General features: G+C 38.0%; 1 protein-coding gene across 1 annotated transcript in view; it reads left to right on the top strand.

Moving 5' to 3' along the window:
• The window catches only part of LOC107721270 (nesprin-1-like), a 134,749-nt gene that overhangs the window by 98,131 nt on the left and 9,394 nt on the right, over positions 1 to 27,224 (top strand). Inside the window, 40 exon segments of the mRNA XM_016529194.1 lie at positions 1,317 to 1,439; positions 1,522 to 1,683; positions 1,956 to 2,156; positions 2,596 to 2,769; positions 3,976 to 4,167; positions 4,840 to 4,971; positions 5,170 to 5,270; positions 5,402 to 5,558; positions 5,997 to 6,116; positions 6,236 to 6,394; positions 6,480 to 6,701; positions 6,805 to 6,906; positions 7,000 to 7,119; positions 7,226 to 7,426; positions 7,798 to 7,971; positions 8,075 to 8,206; positions 8,704 to 8,900; positions 9,051 to 9,183; positions 9,275 to 9,457; positions 9,571 to 9,720; positions 9,835 to 10,011; positions 10,359 to 10,514; positions 10,661 to 10,816; positions 10,940 to 11,110; positions 11,198 to 11,331; positions 11,422 to 11,605; positions 11,783 to 11,965; positions 12,711 to 12,857; positions 12,935 to 13,089; positions 13,183 to 13,330; positions 13,905 to 13,999; positions 14,088 to 14,322; positions 14,415 to 14,609; positions 16,475 to 16,600; positions 17,864 to 18,019; positions 18,598 to 18,756; positions 18,952 to 19,118; positions 23,011 to 23,173; positions 23,701 to 23,888; positions 26,671 to 26,821. Of these exon segments, the coding sequence (XP_016384680.1) occupies positions 1,317 to 1,439; positions 1,522 to 1,683; positions 1,956 to 2,156; positions 2,596 to 2,769; positions 3,976 to 4,167; positions 4,840 to 4,971; positions 5,170 to 5,270; positions 5,402 to 5,558; positions 5,997 to 6,116; positions 6,236 to 6,394; positions 6,480 to 6,701; positions 6,805 to 6,906; positions 7,000 to 7,119; positions 7,226 to 7,426; positions 7,798 to 7,971; positions 8,075 to 8,206; positions 8,704 to 8,900; positions 9,051 to 9,183; positions 9,275 to 9,457; positions 9,571 to 9,720; positions 9,835 to 10,011; positions 10,359 to 10,514; positions 10,661 to 10,816; positions 10,940 to 11,110; positions 11,198 to 11,331; positions 11,422 to 11,605; positions 11,783 to 11,965; positions 12,711 to 12,857; positions 12,935 to 13,089; positions 13,183 to 13,330; positions 13,905 to 13,999; positions 14,088 to 14,322; positions 14,415 to 14,609; positions 16,475 to 16,600; positions 17,864 to 18,019; positions 18,598 to 18,756; positions 18,952 to 19,118; positions 23,011 to 23,173; positions 23,701 to 23,888; positions 26,671 to 26,821 (6,381 nt within the window).

Raw genomic sequence — 27,224 nt, 5'->3', positions numbered from 1 at the left:
CCCCCCCCCCCCCCTTCCTTTTCTGGAAATGTAGAATAAAATCTTAAAATACCTCCTACCTCATCTTAATATGCAGATACAATTCTAAGTAAGACATCTGTAGATTGATTTCCTTGAAAAGTGTAAACACTGTGACTCTTTAATGTTTTCAAAACATTTCTCTGTTTGAGCTTTTCAACCAGCCCAATACAGCAGCACTGAATTAAGAAATGATCAGGGCAGGACGACAGTATTAGTTTGTCCAACCAATGGTAGATAGGAGCATTATTTAAGTAGTTACTCTTTTTTGCCTTTTTCACTTTGTTCCACTGGTGGCACAGAAATTGCACACTTCAAATTTGATCAATTCTAAAGGAAATTTCAAAAAAATATATATTGTGTATATTATTCTATATAATACTATATATACATCACTGTTCAACAGATAGGGGTTGCCGCAAAAACAGTAATATTGTGAAGTATTTTTACAATTTAAAATAACAGTTTACACTTACAATTTTTTAAAAACTGAATTTTCTGCAGCCATTACTCCAGTCTTCAGTGTCACATGATCCTTCAGAAATCATTTGAATATGCTGATTTGGTTTTTAAGAAACATTTCTTATTGTCAATGTTGAAAACAGTTGTGCTGCTTAATATTTTTTGTGCAAATAGTGATACATTTTTTTCAGGATTCTCTGGTGAATATAAAGTTAAAAAGAAAAGCATTTATTTGAAATGGGAAAAAATCTTACTGACCTCAAACTCTTGAATAGCGGTGTAATTAATGATTTTGGACCTTTTGGAGACATTTGTACACTAATGAGTGTATTTGAAAAAAAATTTTAGTTCCTGTCATAGAAATGTAAATCACCTGTAAATGTATATGAAACAATTTTTAAAAGTAATTTTTAAATAATCATGAATAACTGTCATTCATAAATTCATGAATTCATTTGTCAAAAGGTGTGGGAAGCTCTATTCTTCTGCTGACTTTCTTGAGGAGTGATAGAAAACTATCTCTGATTTAATTCTGAAGTGACTTTTTTTTCTTTTATAATGTTCATATACACATGTAATGAGCTGTAGTTGACAGATTTGAACATGGCCTGAGGGAGTGACAAAGATGTTTTGGTTAGCATAGATTCTTTGTGTTCAAGCATCTGGCAAACACATGGTTAACCATTTGGTATAATCATGTTACTGGGCACGAGTGCAACATCTGAAACCCACATAAGTATCACTACTGTTTTGTTGTATTTTAAGAGGACCAGCACAATTTTGTTTATTATTTATGCGTGCATGCACACACTCTCATGATGTAACGTCTTTTGTAGGGTTCAGGGCGAGCTCCTTTAAGCAGAGCTCCACTACAGGAGCTTTATGACCCCTCCATGGAGTCAGCTGCCTCATCTAATCTGGACGACCTACAGCGCTCATGGGAGACTTTGAAGAATGTGGTAAATATCCATAGATGCTTCTCACATTACAAAATCCAAATCACTTCTTATGTTGGTTAACATACAGTATATTTCTTTACAGATCAGTGAGAAGCAGAAGAGCCTATATGAAGCTCTGGAGAGGCAGCAGCACTATCAGGAGACCCTGCAATCTGTCTCCACAAAGATGGAGTCCATTGAGACCGCACTAAATGAAGGCTTGGAGCCAAGCAAGAGTCCTGAGAGCCAGATGGCCGCCCACCAGGTGAGAGAGACAGAGGATCAGATGAAGCAAGATGACCGCACTAATGCTAGATCACATAAAAACTCAAGCCTACAGCTGGACTAACGATACGAGCCAGGGGACAGGGTTACCCTCTAGATTACCAACTTCTCCTGTGTCTAAAACTAATCTCTTACCTAGAAGTATTTTCCTTTCTGTGGCCTTTAATGTAGCTTTACTGTTTGCAACTAGAGCAAATCAACTTTCTAATAAAACCTGAATTAAAATAAAGCCGTTTCCTGGTTGTTCCTCAGGCTTTGATGGATGAGATCCTGATGCTCCAGGATGAGATCAGTGCATTGGAGGCCTGCTTCTTCCAAGAGCTGCAGTTGGATGAGGACAGTTTGGAGGCAGATGCCGGAGACCAGCTGGCCCTGCAGTCAACCCTCACTGTGCTAGGAGAACGTATGGCCACCATCCACATGAAGGCCTCCGGAAAGCGCCAACTTCTGGAGGTGAGCAGGAATAATAGCATGCAGAGAAATGGAGACGGCTGATAAGATTTTAGCATGCTGTTTTGATTATTTTATGTACTGTTGTTTAGCAGATGTTGGGAATTTCAAATTAGTAATTAGTCCTAGTAATTATTTTAATCTTTCAGTTTAACTGTCAGGACATCTCTCTACTTAAAACCACTAATTGCAGATCATAAACCAAATGACAGACAAGCCTAAACTAATTCCCAGGAGCCATAATTAAAGAGAAAGAATAGAGGATAACACATAACAAACTTGTGGTATCACACTATTTTTGCAACAGTGGCAATACTATGAGATTTGTCTTCACTGGCCTTATTAGGCTTAAGAAGACTCAACATGAAACAACTTATTATATACCCATATAGCATATTGTACTTGATATAGGCCTGATTTTATGCAATTCTCTGTCCTGCAGGAGCGATTAAGCGAGCAGTTAGAAGAACAGAGGCAGGAACAAGCGCTTCAGCGTTATCATAGTGAGGCAGAGGAGCTTGACAACTGGCTGCTCAGCACACGTGCCACACTGAGCTCCACTCTCCAGCCACACCCACAGGACATGGACATGGAGGAACAGCTGATGGACTGCCAGGTAAGAGACTAGGCCTGGGAAATATGTCAGTATAAAATATACAATCATGTCCATTACGAAGAAACAACTTTATCAATAAACAAACAATTAATAAAATACTGATTTATTTGGTTAATCTGCACTGTAGTGATTTATTTCATTTTATTTTAGATTACCAATTTCATTGTTTCAGAGCACTTGTATAGTTTTTGAAAATCCTTAATCTTTATTGATAGATTTATAGATAGATTTTCAATGGCATATAAACAGTCAATTCATCGGATTCTGCAGGCTGATAATGTCTGGATTCACTAAAGTGGGCCGCAAGTAAATCTGATTAGCTGTGTGGGTTTTGTCCCATTCTGTTGGTCATTAGGATTAGGGGGCTTTTTCTTCCCTGCCGTCATGGGACGTCCCACAGTGCATGTCTGCATTTTTCAAGGAGACACAGAAGCATACACACACACGTGTGTGTCTTTTGTGTTTTGATTAAAGGGCTGTAGGGATCAAGTTAACCTTTAACCTGAAAGTTAGATTCTTTATGAGAAGTTAGGGTGGCCCTGACCTTTAGCTGCTGTTAATGTTTGCTCATTCCTCACTGAATGCCACTGGCTCTCTCCACTATTAACCAGCATTCAGTTCCAGCTACTCTGCAGGCCCACCACAAACTTTTAAAAATGTATTGATTGTTTACTTTCTTAGTAGTATGCTAACTTCTCTGGACTAGTGTGCATGTAGTATGGTAAAGATCTACAGTAGATGTCTAAAGTCTAGGTTAAGCAGCTTAAGAAGATTATCAGTCACTGCATACACAAGTCTCCTGTTTACGCATTTTTTCAAATACCTTCTGTTGTGTTTTTACATGTATCCGATTATCTGAAAGCAAACAAATCCATTTAGTTGCATTGAATTTAGTTTTTTTTACCCACAACTTTATCTTAATGGTAAACCCATATGAAGGTTTTGTTGTTTGTATTTATAATGAGAGCACTTAAAAGAGCTCTGTTCCTTAAGATGAGAAGACAAAAGAGGATGTTTCACATGTTTCTGAAATCAACTTGAAAAGAATAGGTTAACCAAGCCCAAATCCTGCTTATGTTCATTAAAAGTAATTAAATGTTATTTAAAAGTGTTTCATTTATTGTTAATAGCAGCTAAAATATTCACACTGCTGAATCATATCTAAGCAAAGCAATTTAATCTTCTGATCTTTTGTTCCTGGTCTAGAACATGTTATTGGAGATCGAGCAGAAGGTGCTGTGTCTGTCCGAGCTGTCAGTGCACAGTGAGAGTTTGCTGATGGAGGGTAAGGCCGGCACACGGGGTGACGCTGAGCAGCTCTCCCTCAAACTGTACTGCCTCAAATCCAGCCTGCTGGAGCTACAGCGCATCCTCCAAGACAAACAGACCCACATCCAGGTGAGGGACACCACTTTAACTTCTCAAAGTAGCATTTCTTGACGGAGGAGACACCCAAGAACTATAATTCATTAGAATGACAGAAAATGCCAAAGTCTGAATACTTAGTAAAAGAACAATTGGAGGTTACTAAAAACACTAAAAAGCACATCCTCGCCTCAATGGCTGCTTTGTGGACAGCAGGACAGAAGAATGCCAAGCGCTGTTCATTGTTGTGAAAGATGTTCCATTGGTCTCCAACAACATCTATCTGAAACAAATTGTTCATCTTTTACAAATTGTGGGGGAAGTCTGGAATTTTTGCCCAGCTCTTTTGAATGAGACATGTTGGTGACATGTAAAAGCCTGATGCAAGCTGATTTAGGTCGATTTCCTATTGTCAGTCATGATTGACATTTAACCTCTACTTGATGTTTAACTTAGTGTGTGTGTGTGTGTGTGTTTCCAAGAACGTCTATGTACATGTATCTAGGTTCATTCTTAGGGCACCTTCTATAAATTATTTTCACCAAACAGAAATTTATACTTGATACAATATTTTTGTTCAATAATAATGAGCAGAATTTGATCATTTATAGATTTAATCCATTTAAAAATATATATATAATTACCACAGCAACTTTGTTAAACATTAATATCTTTAAATTTCTATCTCTTCTATCTGTTTATTAGGGCTCACTTCAGGAGCAGGAGGACATTGAATCAGACTCGTCTCTCTCTCAGAGCCCCAATATGATGGATTGGCTCAGTCAGGCGCGATCCACACGCAACCAACAGCATCAAGACACAGTGCAAAAACAGAGGGTAGACAATCAAACATCTGCTATTGAGCAATAACATGATGTTAATCAGCTTAATTAGAATAATATATGCTGATACTGACACAGTCTTAAAATATTATATCTTAAAATATTTAGATTTTAAATATTTAGATATTCTGTTATTCTATGAGCTAGAAGCTACTTGGATTTTTTTCAGCATCAGTTCTTACATATAATGCAGGAATTAGAGGAGCAGCTTGGCGAACAGAAGAAGTTACTGCAATCTGTAGCATCTAGAGGAGAGGAGATTCTCTCACAGCGAACAACACCTAATGGAGAAAGGTAGTTACCGCACTCTTGTACATTATTTACATGTTTATATCTTTGTCTTGCAAGCTGTTTGTCATTTATGAAAGGCAATGACAATGGTGTACAGCACCGACTCATAATGAGCTTCTTTCTTCATTATGTAGGTCTCCTGCAGAACTTTCTGAAGGGGATGCTGGTCAGTGGCCTGAGAGCATGAGCACTAATGATCAGATGAGAGTCAGATGGGAGAACCTGAGCAAAGACGTTAACAACAAACTGCAGTTGTCACTAAACACACTGGAGCAGACTCCATGTAACACGGTACATAATCAACTACAACACTATAACCTAGCTTTGTTTTTCAATGTTAGAGGTTTGAGGATGGTCTGTTATATCTGATCACTTCCCTCCCCTAATAGAGGGCTGCAGTGATTACATTTTTTGTAGGCAAACCCTGAAGTAAGCATCACCAAGGTTCCCTTGACAAAAACCCAAAAAGATTTTGCTGTTGGCTTTTGGATTATTGCAGGAAATAGGCTCTGTGACCAACAAAAGTTTATGATTCTTACATATTTTGTTCATCTTGACAAATTATATAACTTTCATGAATTTTGAAATCTAAATACAATCTCTAGAAGTAAAAAAGCAAACGTCACAATTAAGCTTCCAACAACTCTTTTCAGTCTTTATTTAAAAAACATTATCCCTGACAGTTCGAAGTTTGCAAGAGCACGATTATATTGATTATATACCTCTTAGCTATACCAGCCGGTATCCAGCCCCTGTGGAGTTTTCAGAGGAGAGCAGCTGAGTCAGGATATCCTGTCTCCACGAAGTCTGTTTGAAGGCTTCAGCCAAGATTTGGAGGACTTGCCTCAGGTACTGCAATAGAATATTTTTACTTTAAGAACAGGATGGTAAACTGCACCAGCATTTTGTATTACTATAACTAGTAAGGATTTATTTGCTGATAGTCATTTATTTATGTCCTCCCACAGACAAGTGGTGCTGACAGTAGGCGTGCTCATGCTCTGAAGAGAGCTCTCTATGAGGCGGTTTCGTCAGCTTCCTCCTGGCTGGACAATGCTGAAAATGAGCTTGTATCTGGCCCAATATTACTATCTGATTACTCAGAGACTCACCTGGGCCACCTAGAGGTCAGACATAGTCATTTTACTGGATTCTTAAATTATGTCTGTTATAAGAAACATTGACACTCTGACTCTCTTCTGCTTTCTTCAGAGTTTGAATAAGGAGGTAAAGAATGTCAACGAGGAGGTGTGTAAATGTCGGGATGTGCTCGGAGGAACAGAGCAGCTATGGGATGGAGAGGAATACAAAACAAGTGTTTTGGTTGAGGAAGTGTTAAATGGTTTGGAGGGGAGACTGAAGCTGCTGGACACAGTGCTGGAACAGAGATGTGACACCATGAAAGACAAGCTTCATGAACTCACTGTTTTCCAGGTATATGTTGCTTGTATCTTTGTTTTTTTTTTAGTCAGTATATTGTTTTTTCTCTCTCGCTCTTTCTCTCACATATGCATTTCCCTCTTTGTCTATTCCTTAGGCTGAGTTGAGGCTGTTGCTTGCAGCACTCAGTGACTCAAAGTACCAGCTTTTGCAGAAAATGAACGCAGCTGTGGATCGGCCCGCTTCTAAACAGATGGAGGTCAGACACACATTCAGAATGACATCGATATAGTTGCATGACCCCAAGCAAAACTGTTAATTTACTATGAATATGAATATTCAATGTAAACAGATTCTAGCAGAAGCGGAGGACAGTTTGAGGGAATTTGAACAGAAAGTTTCTGAGATGAGGAGCAGGGGAGAGACACTGCAGCCCAACCAGCTCTGCACTCAAGAGCTGCTGAAACTACAGGTACACACATCTCTCCCCTGTGGTTTGATTTCGTAACATCAATTACAGTTACTGATTTCATGTCTTTCATTTGACTTACCACTTGACCTTGTGTTTTGCTGTGCAGGATGCTTATGAAGAGCTGGTGGAGATGGTGGGCTCCAAGCGGAGTGGGCTAAACCAGAGTTTGGTTCTAAAGGCTCAGTATGAGAGAGCTTTACAAGACCTGGTAGATCTGCTGGACACCGCCCAGGACAAAATGGCTGCTGATCAGAAGATGAAAGTGGGATCAGTGATTGAGGTTCAGATTCTTCTAGATAAACACAAGGTACAGCAGAAGTTTTGTTCTTATGGTCTGCTTAATACATATGTGTCTAGACATTTTTACTATATTACTATTCTAACTGTATTTTTGATCAAATAAATGGAGGATTGGTGAGCATAAGAGACATTAAAGAAAACATTACCCACCCCAAACCTTTGAATGGTAGTTTGCACATATAAAATATATAGTCTTTTCTGTTTAAGGAAAAAAGAACAAAAATATTGAAGACTCTCGTCTCATGCAGTCAAATGCTCTCAAGAAAGTGAATGTCCATTCCGTCAATAACACCTACTTTATGAAATGACTGATTATTTATTCATGTTTTGTACCATTTTGATGAGCAAGGACTCATGTTCTCTTGTCTCTTCCTGCAGGAGTTTTTCCAGGGGCTAGAGACGCATGTTGTTCTGACACAGGCCTTCTTCAGGCAGGTCAGTGGGTTGGTGGTGCAGCGGGAGGTCCAGAGCTTGGAAGAGACTGTGGCTCAGGCCCAGGCTGTACTTAAACAGGCTCACAAACGAGGAGTGGAGCTGGAGGGCATTCTGGAGGTGTGTGTGGATTTGTGTTTCTTTATTTGCATTCAAGATGCAAATTATAATCACAGGGTACAGTGCATATGAAGTGAATAACTGTTGTGTTTTGTGGCATCAGTGGTGGAGCAGGTTGGTGGGTGACTATCAGGCCCTGTACAGACAGCTGGAGGCAGTGGAAAGCAACATCCCCAGCGTAGGCCTGGTGGAGGAGACGGAGGACAGATTGAGCGATAGAATTGCTTTGTATCAGGTACAGCTCCATCACACAGAACACTGGATCAGACACGGTTACACCATAATATTCATACAACACCAAACATGATTTTACATTAAAAACATTACATACTTTATCTATATTGCATGGTTTGTGCAGCATTAGAAATACAATTCAGAATGCCTTTTGAATGACTCAATTCAGGAATTTAAAGTTAATATGAATTGGCAAACAGGATACATAATTATAATGTGAATTTAAATTTAAGGAAGGAAAATGAAACTTTATTATAGCTTGATATATTAGGATTGGGGTTGGTAAGGTTTCTGAAAGAAGTCTGAAAATGATTCATTTTACTATTTACTCTAAAATAGGAATCGTTTGTCTCTAGTTTACTGTCACTTGATCTGTATAATGGCTCTTTGCTGAGTAAAAGTATTAATTTCTTTAAAAAAACTTACTGAGCACAAATTGCAGTAGATTTGTGTAAAATTTTAAATCTACAATCTAAAACTGTCTCACTCTCTCTGTAGCGTTTGAAGGCCAGTCTCTCTGAGCGGCAGCAGCAATTGTATAAGTTGTTGGAGGATGGAAAGAGGCTGCTTTTACATGTGTCCTGCTCAGAGCTGGAGACTCAGCTCACTCAGCTGGGGGACCACTGGCTCAGCACCACCACCAAGATCAATAAAGAGCTACACCGCCTGGACTCCACCCTCAAACACTGGATTAGGTCTGTGATCTGATCACTTTCTCTGTGTGATTCTGTCAGTGTCTGCTTCCTTAAGAAAGAAATGAACTTACAAGAAACACATCTGTGTGGTTGTGTCCATGTATGCATGTTTTTATTGACATCACATGTTCTCTTTATATTTTATTGTAGGTATCAGAGCGAGTCAGCTGAGCTTAGCCAATGGCTGAGTTCGGCACTAGACCGCCTGGAGTTCTGGAGCACTCAGTCTGTTACAGTACCTCAAGAGCTAGAGACCGTCAGAGACCATCTTCATGCCTTCCTGGTAAGAACACCCATTAAATATCCTGCTAAAATAGCCTTAGGCCTCACTTGAGATCTCATAGACACACTCTATATCGGCTCTATATTTGCAGGAGTTCTCCAAAGAGGTAGACGCCAAGTCTTCTTTGCGTGCCTCAGTTCAGAGCCAGGGGAATCAGCTTCTCCGGTTGAAGAAAGTGGACACAGCAGCTCTCAGGGCAAACTTGGCCCAGGTAGACACACAATGGGCTGATCTTCTCACTCGTATCCCTGTGGTCCAGGAGAAACTACACCAGGTATGAAGACTAGGACTGATTGCACAGCCTAATTTCAGTTAAGGAAGGGTATGCAGATAATGAACAGGCTCACGTGGCTATGCTAATCGTAGCATTCCTGTTCTGATCAACAGCTGCAGATGGAGAAGCTGCCATCCCGTCATGCGATAACTGAGCTAATGAGCTGGATATCCCTCATGGAGAATATCATCCAAGAGGATCAGCAGAAGATCATGGAGGCAGTGGGATCAGAGGCTGTGCAAATGTACCTTCAAAAATACAAGGTAGCAAAAAAATTCTTCAAGACTTTTGAAATAATAAAACATATCATTAGTCATTTTGTACTTCATACTCAAGACACCAAATCTCTCTTTTTCTTTATTTACTCCTCTCATCAGGGTTTTCGGATTGACCTGTCCTGTAAGCAGCTGACGGTGGACTTTGTGAATCAGTCAGTTCTGCAAATCAGCAGTCAGGATGTAGAGGGGAAACGGAGTGACAAAACAGACTTTGCTGAGCGTCTTGGTGCCATGAACCGCCGCTGGCAGATACTGCAGGGACTCGTTACAGAGAAGGTTAGACATAAATATAGAAAATTCTCACATTGTGCTGGAAAACATGCAATATCAGCATTTGTGCAAACTTGTACAATTCATTCCGCTCCAATTCTGCAAAAAATGGGACAAATCAAATACTAAGACCGAAATTCATACCAATTTTTTTATTTAACTTTTCACTACAATTGTTATGATAATGTAATTTGTAATGAAAATAATAAAAGTAATAAAAATCAAGCAATAAAAATAAAGTAATGCTAAACAAGTGTTTCTACAAGTAGAGACTGTTACTTTTGGATCCCGTTGTGCGTCATTTACCTTTAAATTTTATCGTATATCAAACTGGTGTCTTTTGTGTTTCACAGATTCAGGTTTCAGAGGGTCTGCTTGAAAGCTGGTTAGAGTATGAGAACGTGGTTCAGACCTTGAAGACCTGGTTTAGTGTACAGGAAGAGAAACTCAAAAAGAAGCACAGGATTGAGGATGTTTCCTCAGCCCAGAATGCACTCAAAGATTGTCAGGTAGGTACTGCACCCTAGTTGTTCGGCTCTACATAATGCACAGTATATGGATTCATTAGTAAAGATTACATAGATAATCCAGAAATATTCTATGTGATTTGTTGTTTTGAAATATTGATCAGATTGTCTGTGTCTGTGTATGCTAGGAAATGGAAGTGTTGGTAAAGGAGAAAGGGAAGGATCTGGAGAAGGCTGAAGAAAAAGGATGCTTATTAATTCAGGATAAGAAAGGCGAGGCAGGCACTGTTATTATGGACACTCTAAAAGGTCTAAACCAGTCTTGGGCCAATCTGGATCACATGGTATGTTTCACCTAATGCATTTTGGTAAAGCATCTAGTTTTGTAATCTTCATTACGATATTGTTCATAATTTTCACCAAAACACTGATTATCAGTCCTAAATTAGATTTGTGTGTTATTGCAGATTGGGCAGCAGACGGTCAGTCTCCGGTCAGTGCTGGAGCAGTGGAGTCTGTATAAACAAGCATATGAGGAGATTCAGGGCTACCTGATGGAGGGACGTTACACCATCTCTCGTCTGCGTCTTCTCACTGGCTCCCCAGAAGCTGTGCAAGTTCAAGTGGAGAACCTTGAGGTGCTAGTCTGCCACAAAACACTGAGCTTTTATTAGCATTATATCGAGAAACAACCTAAAATCACCACGGGTTTTTGTGTGTCTCAGAGTTTACAAGACGAGTTGGAGAAACAGGAGAGCAGTTTACGGAAACTGGGCTCCATAACGCAACAGCTGCTGAGGGATTGTCATCCCTCAGTGAGCGATTCACTCAACACAGCTCTGGGTGATGTAAATCTCAGGTGAGTTTCAGAAACTTCTAGTAACTAATAAAGACACTGATCAGTACAAAGTGTTTAGAAATCATTGATCTTCTACTGATCTGCTGTCAGGTGGAACACGCTGCTGGAGCAGATCTCAGATCAGCTGAGGAGGAATAAGAGCCTGCTGCAACTGTGGCAGCATTACAAAGCACTTCATGCTCAGAGCAGCACTGACATCCAGAAACTAGAGGATCAGGTGGAACAGCTGCTCAAGAGCGCCACCCACAGGGACGTCACAGAACAGGAAGTGAAGGTGTGGATTTATCAATGCATGATGGGTTTGGAAGCCTCTTAAATGTTTGTGTGCTTGGATTATGTTAGTGACCCAAAAGTATGTAAGCAATTGCTAATTCTGACAACTGTGTGCAGTTGTGAAAGCCTTGTAGCAAGGGCCACAGTATTCCTCTTTGTAAAACTGGTATTTGTGCAGGGCCTTATGGCGACTGAGGGATCCGTAGAGTCTGTCCTGCAGCAGCTGGATGAATTTTCAGAGCAGCTGAGGCAACAAGTGGACCCCTCTGCCATGACAACCTTCCATACAGACCACCTGTCATTTACTCAGCGATTAGCAACTGTTGGGAATACCCTCCAAAGACAGCAGTCTCTGCTAGAGGTTCAGATGATTCAGATTTTACATTGTGCACACAGACACAGAACATTTATACAGTTTTCACACATATAGACTGCATTTTAAAAGTTGGGGTAAGATTATTTGATGTTTGGATCCCTTATGCTCACCAAGACTGCAGTTATTTGATTTGATTGAAAAACACAGTAAAAACTGAAATATTGTGAAAAAATTTTACAATTTAAAATAAGAGTTATCTATTTAAATGTATTTTAAAATATAATTTATTCCTGTGATTGTAAAGCTGAATTGTCACTAGCCATTACTCCAGTCTTCAGTGTCACATGATCCTTTAGAAATCATTATTATACTGTATGCTGATTTAGTGCTCAAGAAACATTTCTTTTTATTATCGCTTAATATTTTAGTAGAATTTTTTAAAGAATTCTTAGATGAATAGAATGTTCAAAACAACAACATTTATTTAAAATCGATATCTTTTGTAACATTATGCTAAACCGTACTGTTATTTGTGATTAATTTAATGCTTCCTTGCTAAATAAAAGTATTTATTTCCTTCAAAAATAATAAAATAAATCTTCCTGACCCCAAACCTGCAAATGGTAGTGTGTATTTTGAATGAAATAATATAGTGTTTTTAATAAAATAATTTTCACACTATCCTTTCATAGTTTTGACACTCTTTGTGACATTTTGTCACTTTCACAGATGCCAGACTGTAAAGCCTGTCAAGTATAAATGTGTTTTTTTTCTCCTTCCTTTCCTCAAGGTGGGTATGAGGGACTATGAGGGGTTTAGTAAGGAGTTACATTCTCTGAGCCACTGGTCAGAAGAAGCTGAGAAGGTTCTGAAGGAACCAGACCCAGTCGGTTCTCCAGATGTCTCATCTGTGCAGGAACACATGGAAAAACTTAAGGTGAAATTAGTTTTTCTGTAAAATTATAGGGTTGTATAAACACTTTTGAACTTTCTCATATGTATGTGTGCCTGTAGACCCAAATGTTAAAGCTGAGCAGTCTTTCTCCTGATCTGGAACGTTTGAATGAGTTGGGTTATCAGCTTCCCCTCAATGATAATGAAATCAAGCGTCTGCAGAACCTAAACAGGAGCTGGTCGTCTAACTCTGCTCGCACAATAGAGAGATTCAGGTATGTGTGGTTACTGCGGATCTATGGTAGATTTTCAATTTCTTCTCTAAAAGTGTGTAATGTTCAGTTGTCTGCATCTCTATGTATGTGCAGTAAATTGCAAGCCCTGGTATTGCAAAGACAGACCTTTTTGGAGAAGTGTGATGCTTGGATGACCTTCCTTAACCAAACAGAAGAGAAACTGGCCGCTGAGATTTCTGGAAACTACCAGAGCCTACTAGACCAGCAGAGAGAGCATGAGGTACTGATAGAAAAAAATACTTTTTTTAAAATAACTACAACTAAAGGCCTGTTCACATCAAATGAAAAGCCGCATTTACATTACCATTCAAAAATTTTGGGGTCAACAAGATTTTTTTTGTTTTTGTTTTTGAAAGAAGTCTCTTATGCTCATCAAGGCTGCATTTATTTGATCAAAAATACAGTAAAACTGTAATATTTTGAAACATTATTACAATTTAAAATAACTATTTTCTGTTTTAAAATTTATTCCTGTGATGGCAAAGCTGAATTTTCAGCATCATAACTCCAGTCTTCAGTGTTACGTGATCCTTCAGAAATTATTCTAATATGCTGATTTGCTGCTCAACATTTTTTTATTGTTCTTATTAGGACAATTTTGACCCCAGCATTTTTTCTGTCAATATTCAGTTTTTATTTCAAAACTCAAACCTTAATAAGATGGCTATATTAATAAGCTTTTTCAGTTTAAAAATGATCAAACTATGCAGCATAAAATGCATTGGGTCATAGTTTAATTACCTACTTTATGCAACTGCTCTACTTTTTGTGTGTGTGTGTGTGTGTGTGAATAGCTATTCCAAGCAGAGATGTTTAGTCGACAACAAATTCTATACTCTATCATCAATGATGGACATCAGCTCCTGAATCAGGGACAAGTGGAAGACAGGTAACATTTGTTTACTTGTTTATTCTTATTCTTATTCTTTCATTCATACTTGTAGTGACACTCTCTTTTTTGTCCTCTCGCCCAAAAGGGATGAATTTGGCTTGAAACTGGCACTGCTTAGTAACCAGTGGCAAGGTGTGGTGAGGCGGGCCCAGCAAAGACGGGGGATTATTGACAGTTTGGTTCGGCAGTGGCAGCGGTACACAGAGCTGATAGAGAAACTGCGTCATTGGCTGCAAGAAGTGTCAGTGGAACCAGAGGAGCAACAACAAGTGTCAACAGTAGCACTACAGCAGATCCGTGGCATGTTAGACCACATACAGGTAAAGATATAGCCATATTTACATTAAAGTAGAAATAATGGCTTCCTGCAAATAGCCTGAAGTACCCTGGATGTCCCCTTCTTTCCACCCAGCTGAAGGAGCGTGTGCTCCAGAGGCAACAGGGCAGCTACATCCTCACGGTGGAGGCCGGGAGGCAACTCCTTCTGTGGGCTGATGCCAGAACGGAGGCCTCACTTCACACTGAGCTGACTGATGTGCAGGAGCGCTGGAGGACCATTAACATCCGTCTCGACGAGAGGAAGAAAGAACTGCTCTCTTTGCTAAGGGTGAGTTAAGAGTAAATGGGTGTACTTACTGTTTGTCTGGTTGCTGATTTGCTAGATTTAGTAGTTCGTATCATTGACAAAGTACAAGCACATGACTTTTGCTGTTTGGAGAAAGTTCATTATTTCCAGATGGCAGCAAATCTTTGTTGAGTAATTTTGGTTGATTATTTACATTTGTTGGGTAATTTCCTTTAGATGAATGTGTTTTCCTGTAAGTTGGTTGGTTTTTGCACATGTATGATTATGTATAATAGGATCAAACTCTGAGACCACTGGTAAAAATGCTTCTATTTTGCAATTATATTTACTAATTTAACTGACGTTTATTTTTTGTTACTATATATTATTACAACAACTTGTGTAAAAAAAAAAGGAATTTTTAAAATGAATTTTAGAAGTTTGTCATTTGTAATTTTGTTGTATTCGATTAACAACCTATAAATAGCACCTATTTATGGTACTATTGTTAAGGGCAATCTGGCAGGAATTGTCGTAGGGGGAGGGAATAACCAGTGAATAACCAGCACGGTTGTGTGTGTGTGTGTGTGTGTGTGTGTTCACTACTGTGTGTGTGCACTTGGATGGGTTAAATGCAGAGCACATATTCCGAGTAGGGGTCACCATACTTGGCCACATGTCACTTCACTTTCACTAATTTTGTGAAATTTTTTTTTTTATATATATATATTCAAATATATTTATTTTAAAACAATTTATTTAAAATTGATTTTATATCCTAAAAAATATCTTCAGGCTTTTGTTTTAAGTTTAAAAAAAAATTTCTATGTGGTCTCAGACTTTTGGAACCCACTTTCTATATATGACGTGCTGTTTCATTGTTGCAGATGTACTTGTTGCAGTGTTTTCTGGTTGTTTGTACGATGTGTTACAGTTTAGGATTTTTATAGTACAACATCTTTTATAGATTTAAATGGGTGTGCGTCTATAATCAAATGTTCAGGATCAGATTGTTTTGTTGTTTAAATATTCTTGGTTATTTTGTTTTAGTGAAATCAGGGATTGTTCATTACTTTGAAAGCTATTTTGCACTACAAATATCAGAAATACAGAAACATAAAACAAAAAAGAAATATACTAACTGAACGTTCTCAAACCTATAAATGGATCTCACATTCAAAGTTCTTTTCCTAAAAGAAAAGAGAGACAGTGAAGGACTTTGCATCTGACCTTACAGAGCAAATAGAGGCGAGCTAGCATAACGAGAGAGAGAGAATGTGTGATGTGTTTTGTGAGTGCGTGTGAGGGGGATGAAAGAGAGAGAACAGGAGAAAGAGGCAGCGAGGGAGCTGAAGGCGAGAGAAATATCTTCAGTACTGTAGAAGGCAGGACGCGGGAGGGAGTCCAACACAGGGCAGCAGAGACAGGCAGTCATCCACTCCATTTTGACGCAGCACACTGGGGCATAGACAACAATTTTGGATTGCAAAAGAAAAATGGCTCCTCTTTCCTTCGGCCTCTGTCTCTCTCTCTTCCTCTCTCTTCCACATCCCTCTGTTTTCTCGGATTACATGATAGAAGGTACCTCACTGCTTTATCTGTGCATGATTATCTGTCTCTCTTGTGTCTCAGCACCATGACCCTTTGCTCTGCCCATGTTTAAATAAAGAATTGGTTACATATGACGTTCTGTATTGCGTTCCTCATTAAAAATGTGATGATCTCTGAACATCTTTCTGACTTTTCCTCAAGTGTTGTAATGAACATGTTGCATTCAAGCTTTAAAATTGCTAAGGTAAATTTGACTAAGATACATAATTATGTATATTGTGCAGATTATACTGGCATAAACATCTCTTTATCATGCTTTCTCATGATTCACTTTTTTTTTCTGGCTATGTGTGCAGAGCTGGGATCAGTGTGAAAAAGGAATTGCTGCATCACACGAGAAGCTGAGGGACTTTAAGCAAAAGCTCTCTGTGCCTTTACCCGACCACCATGAGGAGCTGCACACAGAACAGATTCGCTGCAAGGTACATAAACAAAATCTGACTCATCTTGTGTCCTATGACCTTTTAGATGTGTGTTGCTTCAGCAACATCTGAGTATCTCTTATTATTTGAGCTAAAGTATTAAACACAATTTCCTGACCAGATATGCAGTAATAAAGCAACAGTATCTCGATAGTCCAGATAATGATTGGTTTGTGCAGTCTGCTGCTGTCAACCATTGCATTAATAATACCCTTGCATGCTTCTTGCAGAATGTGTGTGTGTGTGTGTGTGTGTGTGTGTGTGAGATGCCCTGACACTCTGCTGAATTTTTTATCTGCAAAGGAGGGTTGATTTTTCACACGTGATGTTGCAGAGAGGTGTGTGCAGTATAGCAGAAGGTGTGTGAAAGTAACATCGACCTGCTCTGGTCTGTATGAGCTGGACTGTCAGCAAGAGTCTCTTTGACTTTGCCTGAGGGGAGGAAGTTGAGGTGCATGCTAATCATTCTAAAAAAATCATGTTAGCAGAGACGCTGAGCTTTAATAAGAAGTGCTTATGCAGCAGCAAAAAAAAAAGAAACAGCAAATATTGACAGCTTTTTTCTATTCAAATTATTTCTCGATACAGAGATCACTTATGTGTTTATTGTGTGCTTAATGTCTTGTCGACCGTTGTTATCTGTGAGTCACATACAATCTCTATATTAGGATTATACAGTGTAACTTGCTGTGAATGCCAGCCGAGATATCAATATCAATACAAATGCAATTAAGGTCTGTTGGTTGTTACTGTGTGTTGGGGAAGAATATGTGCCGTCAATATTCTTCTGTTTTAGATAAATGTATCCAGCAGTCTTAGTAAATATTTTATTTTATTTTGGCTTGTTAGGGGTAGGGTTAAGGACAGGATATATTTTACAAATTAATGTATTTTTAAAATTATAATTATTTTACTTTTCCTTTTATTTAATTTTAATTTTTTTTCTTTATTTTCTTATTTTGTTTACAATATTTACCTTTTGAACTCTAGTTTAAATTATTCAATTTTAACTTTAATTTAAACTATATCTCCACTGAATTTTAATTATTTTATTTTTACATTTTACATGGCTTTTGTATGTTTATTTATTTTAAATGTAAAAACTTTGTCCTGAAATTTAATTTTCAACAGTTACAGTTTGAACTTAATTTTACTATATTTTATTGTATATAATTGTATGTATTTTATTTTTAAATCTTAAATTTAATTTTATTATTTTATTTCTGATGTGTTCATGAATGTATGTGTTTGTGTGTGTGATAGGAATTGGAGAGCAGTATTGAAGGCTGGGCTGATGATGTAGCCGGCCTGTGTATTCTGAGGGAGTCTCTCTCCAGCAGCCTCAGTGCAGATAACCTCACAGTCCTACAGGAGAGACTTATATTACTCCAGAGACAGTGGGAGGAGACTTGTCACCAGGTACACACATACACATCGGTCTGTCCCTTTGCATTTGTTTTACACCATAACACATTCTATGCACAGCTGTCTGCCATAAGCACAGGCATTTCATGTGACAGAAGCAGTGGGAACAAGCTCAGACGTGGAGGCTTTACAGTACATTACAGTTGATAAAAAAAATTCAAGTTTTCATTAAGTCAGATATTGAATATATAAAGGGATGCACTGATTTGAATTTTGAGCAACTTAAAAAAATAGTTAAATTCAATAGATAAAGATTGAGTTTTGCATTCGCTCACAAACTTACAGAGAATTAATGCTGTTGTTGAATCAAAGTTCTTGATGGCTCCTTATTTGCTCAGGACAACATAGTATAAAGGATTGCAATGATAATGTGCCTCTTAATCCCTGATGTCTCTTAGTAAAGAAAGGACCATGAGAAAGAAGGAAGGTGCATGACACTAAAGTATTACTGTACTAAAGTACTTAAGTAACTTTTTGCACATTCTCTCATCGGCCGCGACGTCCTTCATTTATTCGTACTCTGTACTCAGTGAACCCATGTTGTAATTAATCATTGTCTGTCATCCCTGTAGCTGTCCCTGCGCAGGCAGCAGGTGAGCGAGAGGCTGAATGAGTGGGCCGTGTTCAATGAGAAGAACAAAGAGCTGTGTGAGTGGCTCACACAAATGGAGAGCAAGGTCTCACAGAACGGCGACATCAGCATTGAGGAGATGATTGAGAAACTCAGGAAGGTGAAATTAACATACAATCACAACATATTTGTTTCTAATGAAATCAAGAAATTGATAAATAATCATCCCACTGAACACTAAAACGTATCTCTAAAATGTATTTTTTCTTATTACTTATTTCAGTGAATATGTGAAAAACAATCTATCCAAATTCTTGTATTCAGCTAAAAAAACATGCAATCTCTTTGTTATCAGGACTATCAGGAAGAGATCTCAGTGGCCAAGGAGAACAAGCATCAGCTGGAACAGATGGGGGAGAGATTGGCTCAGGCCAGCCATGAAAGCAAAGCTGCAGAAATCCAATACAAACTCAGCAAAGTCAATGAGCGCTGGCAGCATCTGCTTGACCTTATAGAAGCTAGGTGAGTCTTTCAAATGATATTGCATGAAGTTGTACCTATTGTTGTACATTGTTGTACAACTGTTTTACATTTATAGTTACAGTTGTTGTGCCTTTTATGTCTTTTATAGAACAAAAGTCCAAAGATTTTTTTTTTTTAAAGAATGTTTTAATTCAGAAATTAAAAAATAAATTCCTGAAAGATCAGTCAGTTCTTTTGCTGAGTGTCATCTATAGAAATTGGGGCGTGAACTGAGCATGTTCCATGTGCTAATGGACCGTGGGTGGAAAGGAAATATTTTGCACCAGCATCTTAAACATGACACCATGGTGTCTCTGGATATGACTGGTAAAGTCGAGTTGTCTGCAGTCAGGACTGAAAGCTTCTCACGTATGGTGTTGATTTCACTGTGGCCAGTGTGTGAGAGTGTCATCCTCTCTCTCGCACTCTCACTCATGTGCATTAGCTCTGTGCGACAGCTACTGTCTTGAGTTTTCCCGAAGTGTAATAGATTGACATGCTTTTATTTGGATTCAATTAAAGAGCTAACTGCAGAGATTTTTCTCAAGGAAAAGTATCCACACTGTTCACAAGCAAACATATTTAAAATAAAGACACACTGACACACCCTTTTTCTTACACACATTTAGTTGCCTTTCTAAATGCATGGCATTCCAAATTATTGTTTTTATATGTAGTTAGTCATAAATACTATAACCAATCCTGACAGAAAACTTAATGCATTTTTACAAATAAAAAAACTCTTATTTACTTTATTTTTATACTATTTATACTAATGAGGATATCCCTAAAAGGAAGTTTAACTCACTTTACAAATTTGTTCCCAAAATATTTTGAATTTCTACTTTAGTCATTTTGTATTTCCCAATTTACATTTTTCTTAAAGGGTTCATATGATGCGATTTCAAATTTTCCTTTCTCTTTGAAGTGTTACAAGCTCTTGGTGCATAAAGAAGATCTGTAAAGTTGCAAAGACTAAAGTCTCAAATCCAAAGAGATATTCTTTATAAAAGTTAAGAGTCAACCACGCCTACCTAAAACGGCTCGTTCTAACACGCCCCCAAATGTCTACGTCACGATGTGGGAAGATTTGCATAACACCGCCCAAATGTTCACCCAAAGAAAGAAGGCGTAACTTTTATTCACGTTGTAGTATTGTTGTTGCCGCCGCCATGTCGTGAAGGCGCTGTGTGTTTCGTTGTGAAAGCGAAACTACTTTGTTTGGCCTTCCAAAAGAGGATACGACTAGAAATCAGTGGTCACGTTGTATTTACAACACTGTTCTTTCATTACACCAAATACACAAAATAATGTTCTTTTTAGCAACGTCATATGACCCCTTTAATATAACCTGTGCAACAACTGATGTTACTCTTGCAACATTACAAAGATAATTTCATTGTTACTTTATTTTCCTTTTGTTTAGTTTACTTTTAAATGGGTAAAGTGAGTAAATGAGTTGAAATGAATAAAATTAATATTGAATACTCAATTGGAACTGGTAATTGGTTTCAACAAAGGTTAGAACAATTCTGTAAATAATAAGACAGTGGAGTATGAACACTGATTTAACAAAAATCATCAACAATAATAGACTACTTTAAAAAGCTGCAAAACAACAGTTTTTGTTCTTTAAAACCAAAGAAATCGTGCTATTGTTTAGCACTTTCTTCATTTTTTCTCTTAAAATTTTTTTTTATTTTAATAAATCAAAATAAAAAATAATTTTTCAGTGTTTGTTTAAATGAATAATGACCGACACACACAATCCAGTCCTCTGATCAGCACATGCTAATGACTGTCATCTTATTTTAGCCACAGCAGTTTTTGTCACTCCCAGCTGCTCATGCCTGCACTTGAGAACAGTTCACACACACACACATGCTCAGACACCCCACACACTAACCTGGGGACTAGAGAAAGCCTGGTCACTTTGTTGCTCAGACGAAAGAGAAGGGGAATTTTGATATGGTGGAAGTTTGTCTTTCTTCTGGGACACTTGATCGAGAAGATTAGGCCCAATGGTGCTGGATATGGGCACTGATAACATGGCAGGAAGCCCTGGACAGGACTCAGATCTGCCAGAGTGTGACTGCGACATTAACAGGCAGGAAAACATTTATCCACTTATCATTTACATATTACAGATTCTCTTTTAATGCAATTCAACTTTAATGCGGTGCTGGAAGTTTCAATGAAATGTGGTATTTTCTGTCATACTTAAGACACGTCTTTGGCGAAGTGTCTGAAATGTATTTTATTAGTTTTTGTGGGTGAAATATGTAGTTTGAGATGCTTAAGTGAAGCTGTCATTGCTTCACATATGTGATTGCCCAATAATTTTACTGACAATTTTGGTTGGTTAAATGCTTATATCATGAAAATGCTTATACCATGCTGTATTTGTTGACCTTCTGTTGCTGTTGCGGTGGGTTCAGTTTCAGTGTGACTTGGTGCTTTAGGAATGTAGCTTGAAGCACAGTCACACTGAACCGTTCACATACCAGGGTTACATGAGGGCTTTATCTCACCAGGTCAAACAATGTCTGTGTTTTAGCTAACTGCCTAAAGCATACACCAAAGTTTCAATCAAAGTTAGCAGAAGTTGAAACGTGTCCACTCTGCATCTGTGCTCTTTGCTTCACATCCAGTCTGAGATAAGACATTTTTCTGAGATCTAGATCTGGAATGGTGGCACAGCTGAAACATGCTATGCTGGTATGTTGGTGGCACTGCAATGAGCATGTGATTCTATATTTTTAGGCACATTCAGGATTTCTAGGAAACTCTGACACCATTGGATTGCATTCTACCTCTGCTTATATTGTTATATATGCAAGACACCTTGACCTTACAGTACATCAGTTAACAAGAGACAAAGTCATTCATAATTCTACTATTGAAATTGGACAATGTAATGCAAATGCTTTACTTATATATATATCTATGTAAATTATATGTTTATATTTACACTGAAAATATTTAATAGATGCTAGAGAATCATGTTGCTATGCTATTATAAGCAGTATCATTGTATATGCATTATTTTTAGCTAATTATGCTGTGATGAAAGTAGAGATGAACTGATTTTGTATTTTCATGACAGTTGCGATACTAATTATTTTTCTTTAAATGTCCAGTAACTGATATTCAGAATAAATTTATTGTTGACAAATATACACTGAACAAAATTATAAACGCAACACTTTTGTTTTTTCTCCGATGACTTAGGGTTAGGGTTATGGCTTAGGGCTGTGCAATAATCATGCTGTCTAATCAGCACCTGTGAGGTGGATGGATTATCTCGGCAAAGGAGAAGTGCTCACTAACACAGAGACAGACAGATTTGTGAACAATATTTGAGAGAAATAGGCCTTTTGTGTACATAGAAAAAGTCTTAGATCTTTGAGTTCAACTCATGAAAAATGGGGGCAAAAACAAAAGTGTTGCATTTATAATTTTGTTCAGTGTAAATTAAGTAAATAATTATTGAACTATTATAATACTATTATATTAACTTAATATACATTACTATTACTATTAATTAATAATGATTATTTATTTTAATTTTTTTATTACAATTTATATCTATAATAATAAACTATCAGAAGTATTTTTGTCTTTGTTTTGAGCTATGTCTAACTTAAAATGCTATGTTATCGAAAGACATCAATAGTATAAAAGTCCTTGTTCACAAATCGATACTTATTCTTGAAAGGCAAATTTCATTCTGATCTCACGTTTCTTTGACTAAACATTAAGATGTTTGCACTGCACAGTCCTGGTTTATATAGCTTAATTACACTTGCAGATTAATTACACTTTTCGCAGAATGTGTTGTTAATACAATCTCTGTACTCTGCCTCTGTCTCTCTGTCTCTGGGGTCTGTAGGGTAAAGAAGTTGCGGGAGACACTGGTGGCCGTGCAGCAGCTAGATAAGAACATGAGCAGTTTGCGCTCCTGGCTGGCTCACATTGAGACTGAACTCTCACGACCCATCGTCTATGAAACCTGTGACTCACATGAGATCCAAAGAAAACTCAACCAGCAACAGGTAACCCACACACACACACAGAAAAGACATGAATTTACATATGGTTACATAAAAGTCTGTCAGTATAGTAAGTCTTAGGAAAGCTCAATAAACAAGTAATTTTGCACAAACACACAAACATTTCTTAGTATATATTGAAAACTAGTATTAAAAATAATTTAAATATCTGCAAGTAAAAATAAGAGTTTAAAAGCCCTGGTGAAAAGTCAAAATAAGAACGTGATGACTTCTGGCTCAGTCAATGACCCACTTACTGTTTCAGTATCACAATGTATCCTCACTTTACCCAGCAACAGCCAGCACATATCAGCCTCTTTCTGCATCAGAGACAAATTATCATTTTAAAGAAGCAGTGTTAAGCAAACATTTTTAGAACTGATGATGCAACAAGATGAAACACATTTGTAGAGAAATGCATGACCACAAGCTCCTCTGCCTAATAAACAGAAATGAAATAGAAACAGCCAAGATGATTAAAATGTCAGATGTCGTGAGAAGCTCAGTAGAAGTCTACTATCTCTGTGCAGGATCTGCAGCGCGACATCGAGAAGCACAGCACAGGTGTGGCATCAGTGTTGAACCTGTGTGAGGTGCTGCTGCACGACTGTGACGCCTGTGCCACAGAGACCGAGTGTGAATCCATCCAGCAGGCCACACGCGGCCTCGATCGCCGCTGGAGAAACATCTGTGCTATTGCCATGGAGAGAAGGCTTAAGTGAGTGTGTTGTGTGTGATTCATAAGTAAATTGATGCACTGGAAAATGTACACCTTGGTTTTTGTGTAAAAGTACATTACCGTTTAAAAGTTTGGGGTTCAGTAAGGTTTTTTAAAAAGAAAATAGTTTTTTCAGCAAGGATACTTTAAGGTGATCAAACATGACAACCGTTTTTAACATTAATAATAGTAAGTCTTTCTTGAGCACCAAATCAGCTTTGCCATCACAGGAATAAATGCAGCTTTGCAGCATAAGAAACTTCTTTGAAAAACATTTTTTAAAAATCCCAAATGTTTGAACAGTATATACAGGTGCATCTCAATAAATTAGAATGTTGTGGAAAAGTTCATTTATTTCAGTAATTCAACTGTGAAACTCGTGTATTAAATAAATTCAATGCACACAGACTGAAGTAGTTTAAGTCTTTGGTTCTTTTAATTGTGATGATTTTGGCTCACATTTAACAAAAACCCACCAATTCACTATCTCAACAAATTAGATTGTGAATTGGTGGGTTTTTGTTAAATGTGAGCCAAAATCATCACAATTAAAAGAACCAAAGACTTAAACTACTTTAGTCTGTGTGCACTGAATTTATTTAATACACGAGTTTCACAATTTGAGTTGAATTACTGAAATAAATGAACTTTTCCACAACATTCTAATTTATTGAGATGCACCTGTACTAATGAAGACTGCAGTTTACGAATTGAATTCTGTAAAGGTAAGAAAATGTATTTGTGAGCTGAAAATGAGTTATTTAGTATAGTTAAAGTTGAATCAGGCCACCAGAGGAACAGGTGGGAGAGCATGTGTCATGCCAGATGACTCAGAGTTGACTTCAGCACATGATGAACTGTTTAACAGCTGTCTTTTTAAAATAAAGTATTTTTAGTAAGCCCCCTAGATGATACTGTAAAATTATATTTCCAAGTAGATATACTGGACTATACAGTGCCGTGAAAAGGTTTTTGCCCTCTTACTGTTTTTTTTTATTTTTTGCATATTTGTTACACTTACAAGATTCAGATCAGCAAACAAATTTTAATATTACACAAAGATAATGCAAGTAAATACAAAATGCAGTTTTTAAATGATGATTTCATTTATTAAGGGAAAAAAGCTGTCCAAACCTACCTGGCCCTACGTGAAAAATTAATTGCCCATGATAATTAAATAATGAAAGAGCTGTGATTAACCACGTTATTTTAGAAAGCTAAAATTTTGTTAAATAGTTCAATTTCACTATCCACACCCAGGCCTGATTACTGCCAGACCTGTTGAATCAAGAAATCACTTAAATAGAACCTGTCTGACAAAGTGAAGCATGCTTAAAGAGCAACACATCATGCTGCGATCTAAAGAAATTCAAGAACAGATGAAAAACAAAATAGTTGACATGTATCAGCCTGGAAAGGGTTCTAAAGCCATTTCTAAGGCTTTGGGACTCCAGCGAACCACGGTCAGAGCCATTATCCACAAATGGAGAAAGCTTGGAACAGTGGTGAACCTTCCCAGGAGTGGCCGGCCTACCAAAATTACTCCAAGAGCGCAACGACAACTCATCCAGGAGGTCATAAAAGAACACAGAACAACATCTAAAGAACTGCAGGCCTAACTTGCCTCAATTAAGGTCAGTGTTCATGATTCAACAATAAGAAAGAGACTGGGCAAAAACGGCATCCATGGGAGAGTTCCAAGGCAAAAGCCATTGCTGACCAAAAAGAACACAAAGGCTTGTCTCACATTTGCCAAAAAATATCTTGTTTATCCCCAAGACTTTTGGGCAAATATTCTGTGGACTGATGAGACTAAACATTTATATATATATATATATATATATATACAAACGGCATCCATGGGAGAGTTCCAAGGCAAAAGCCATTGCTGACCAAGAAGAACACAAAGGCTCGTTCACATTTGCCAAAAAATATCTTGTTTATTCCCAAGACTTTTGGGCAAATATTCTGTGGACTGATGTGACAAAAGTTGAACTTTTTGGAAGGTGTGTGTCCCGTTACATCTGGCGTAAAACCAACACAGGGTTTCATAAAAAGAACATCATACCAACAGTCAAACATGGTGGTGGTAGTGTGATGGTCTGGGGCTGCTTTGCAGCTTCAGGACCTGGACGACTTGCCATAAATTATGGAACCATGAATTCTGCATTCTATTAAAAAATCCTGAAGGAGAATGTCCGGCCATCAGTTTGTGACCTCAAGCGCACTTGGGTTATGCAGCAGGACAATGATCCCAAACACACCAGCAAGTCCACCTCTGAATGGCTCAAGAAAAACAATATTAAGGTTTTGGAGTGGCCAAGTCAAAGTCCGGACTTGAATCCGATTGAGATGCTGTGGCATGACCTTAAACAGTCCATTTATGCTTGAAAACCCTCCAATGTGGCTGAGACGAAGAAGAGTGGGCCAAAATTCCTCCACAGCGATGTGAAAGACTCATTGCCAGTTATCGCAAACACTTGATTGCAGTTGTTGCTGCAAAGGGTGGCTCAACCAGTTATTAGATTTAGGGGGCAATTCATTTTTCACGTAGGGCCAGGCAGGTTTGGACAGCTTTTTTCCCTTAATAAATGAAATCATTATTTCAAAACTGCATATTGTTTTTACTTGGGTTATCTTTGTGTAATATTAAAATTTGTTTGATGATATGAATCTTTTAAGTGTGACAAACATGCAAAAAAATGTAAAAACCAGAAAGGGGGCAAAAACATTTTCACAGCACTGTATATGTGTTTGAAACTCACTGTATGCGTTTTTGCAGGATTGAGGAGACATGGAGGTTGTGGCAGAAGTTTCTGGATGATTACTCCCGTTTTGAAGAGTGGCTAAAAGTGTCAGAGAGGACAGCAGCTCTGCCCAACTCCTCTGGAGTGCTGTACACCATCGCTAAAGAAGAGCTCAAGAAGTTTGAGGTACTAAGAGATCCACAGAGAGGGTTAATAAGGTTGAGGTAGTGAGTCAAGAGGATAATTGTGAATAGGGCCTGAATACAAAAAGACAGATAAGTAACAAGAATACTGTTGGGAAAAAAAAAAAAAGATCTCTGCTGGCATCCAGTGGCGACAGTGCAGTCTACTTCAATCTTTAGTCTTTTACAATCTGTAAAATGTCATTGATGACTAAAACAAATACTAAACCATTATTTCTTTTAAATATGCACTTAAAGGTGCAGTAGGAGATCTTGGAAAATGCTAACTTTAGCCTGATAGCACTGAAAGCGAACTTCCCACCCTCCCTGCAATCGCCGTCCAAAGCCATGCCCCCTTAACGCATTTACGCTCACAGACCAGAATACCAGAGACAACATTACTACAA

The sequence above is a fragment of the Sinocyclocheilus rhinocerous genome, unplaced genomic scaffold, assembly GCF_001515625.1.
Source record: "Sinocyclocheilus rhinocerous isolate Xijiao unplaced genomic scaffold, SAMN03320098_v1.1 scaffold271, whole genome shotgun sequence".
Classification (NCBI taxonomy): domain Eukaryota; kingdom Metazoa; phylum Chordata; class Actinopteri; order Cypriniformes; family Cyprinidae; genus Sinocyclocheilus; species Sinocyclocheilus rhinocerous.
The sequence above is the reverse complement of the archived record's forward strand: the minus strand, read 5'-3'. Positions and strand labels throughout refer to the sequence as shown.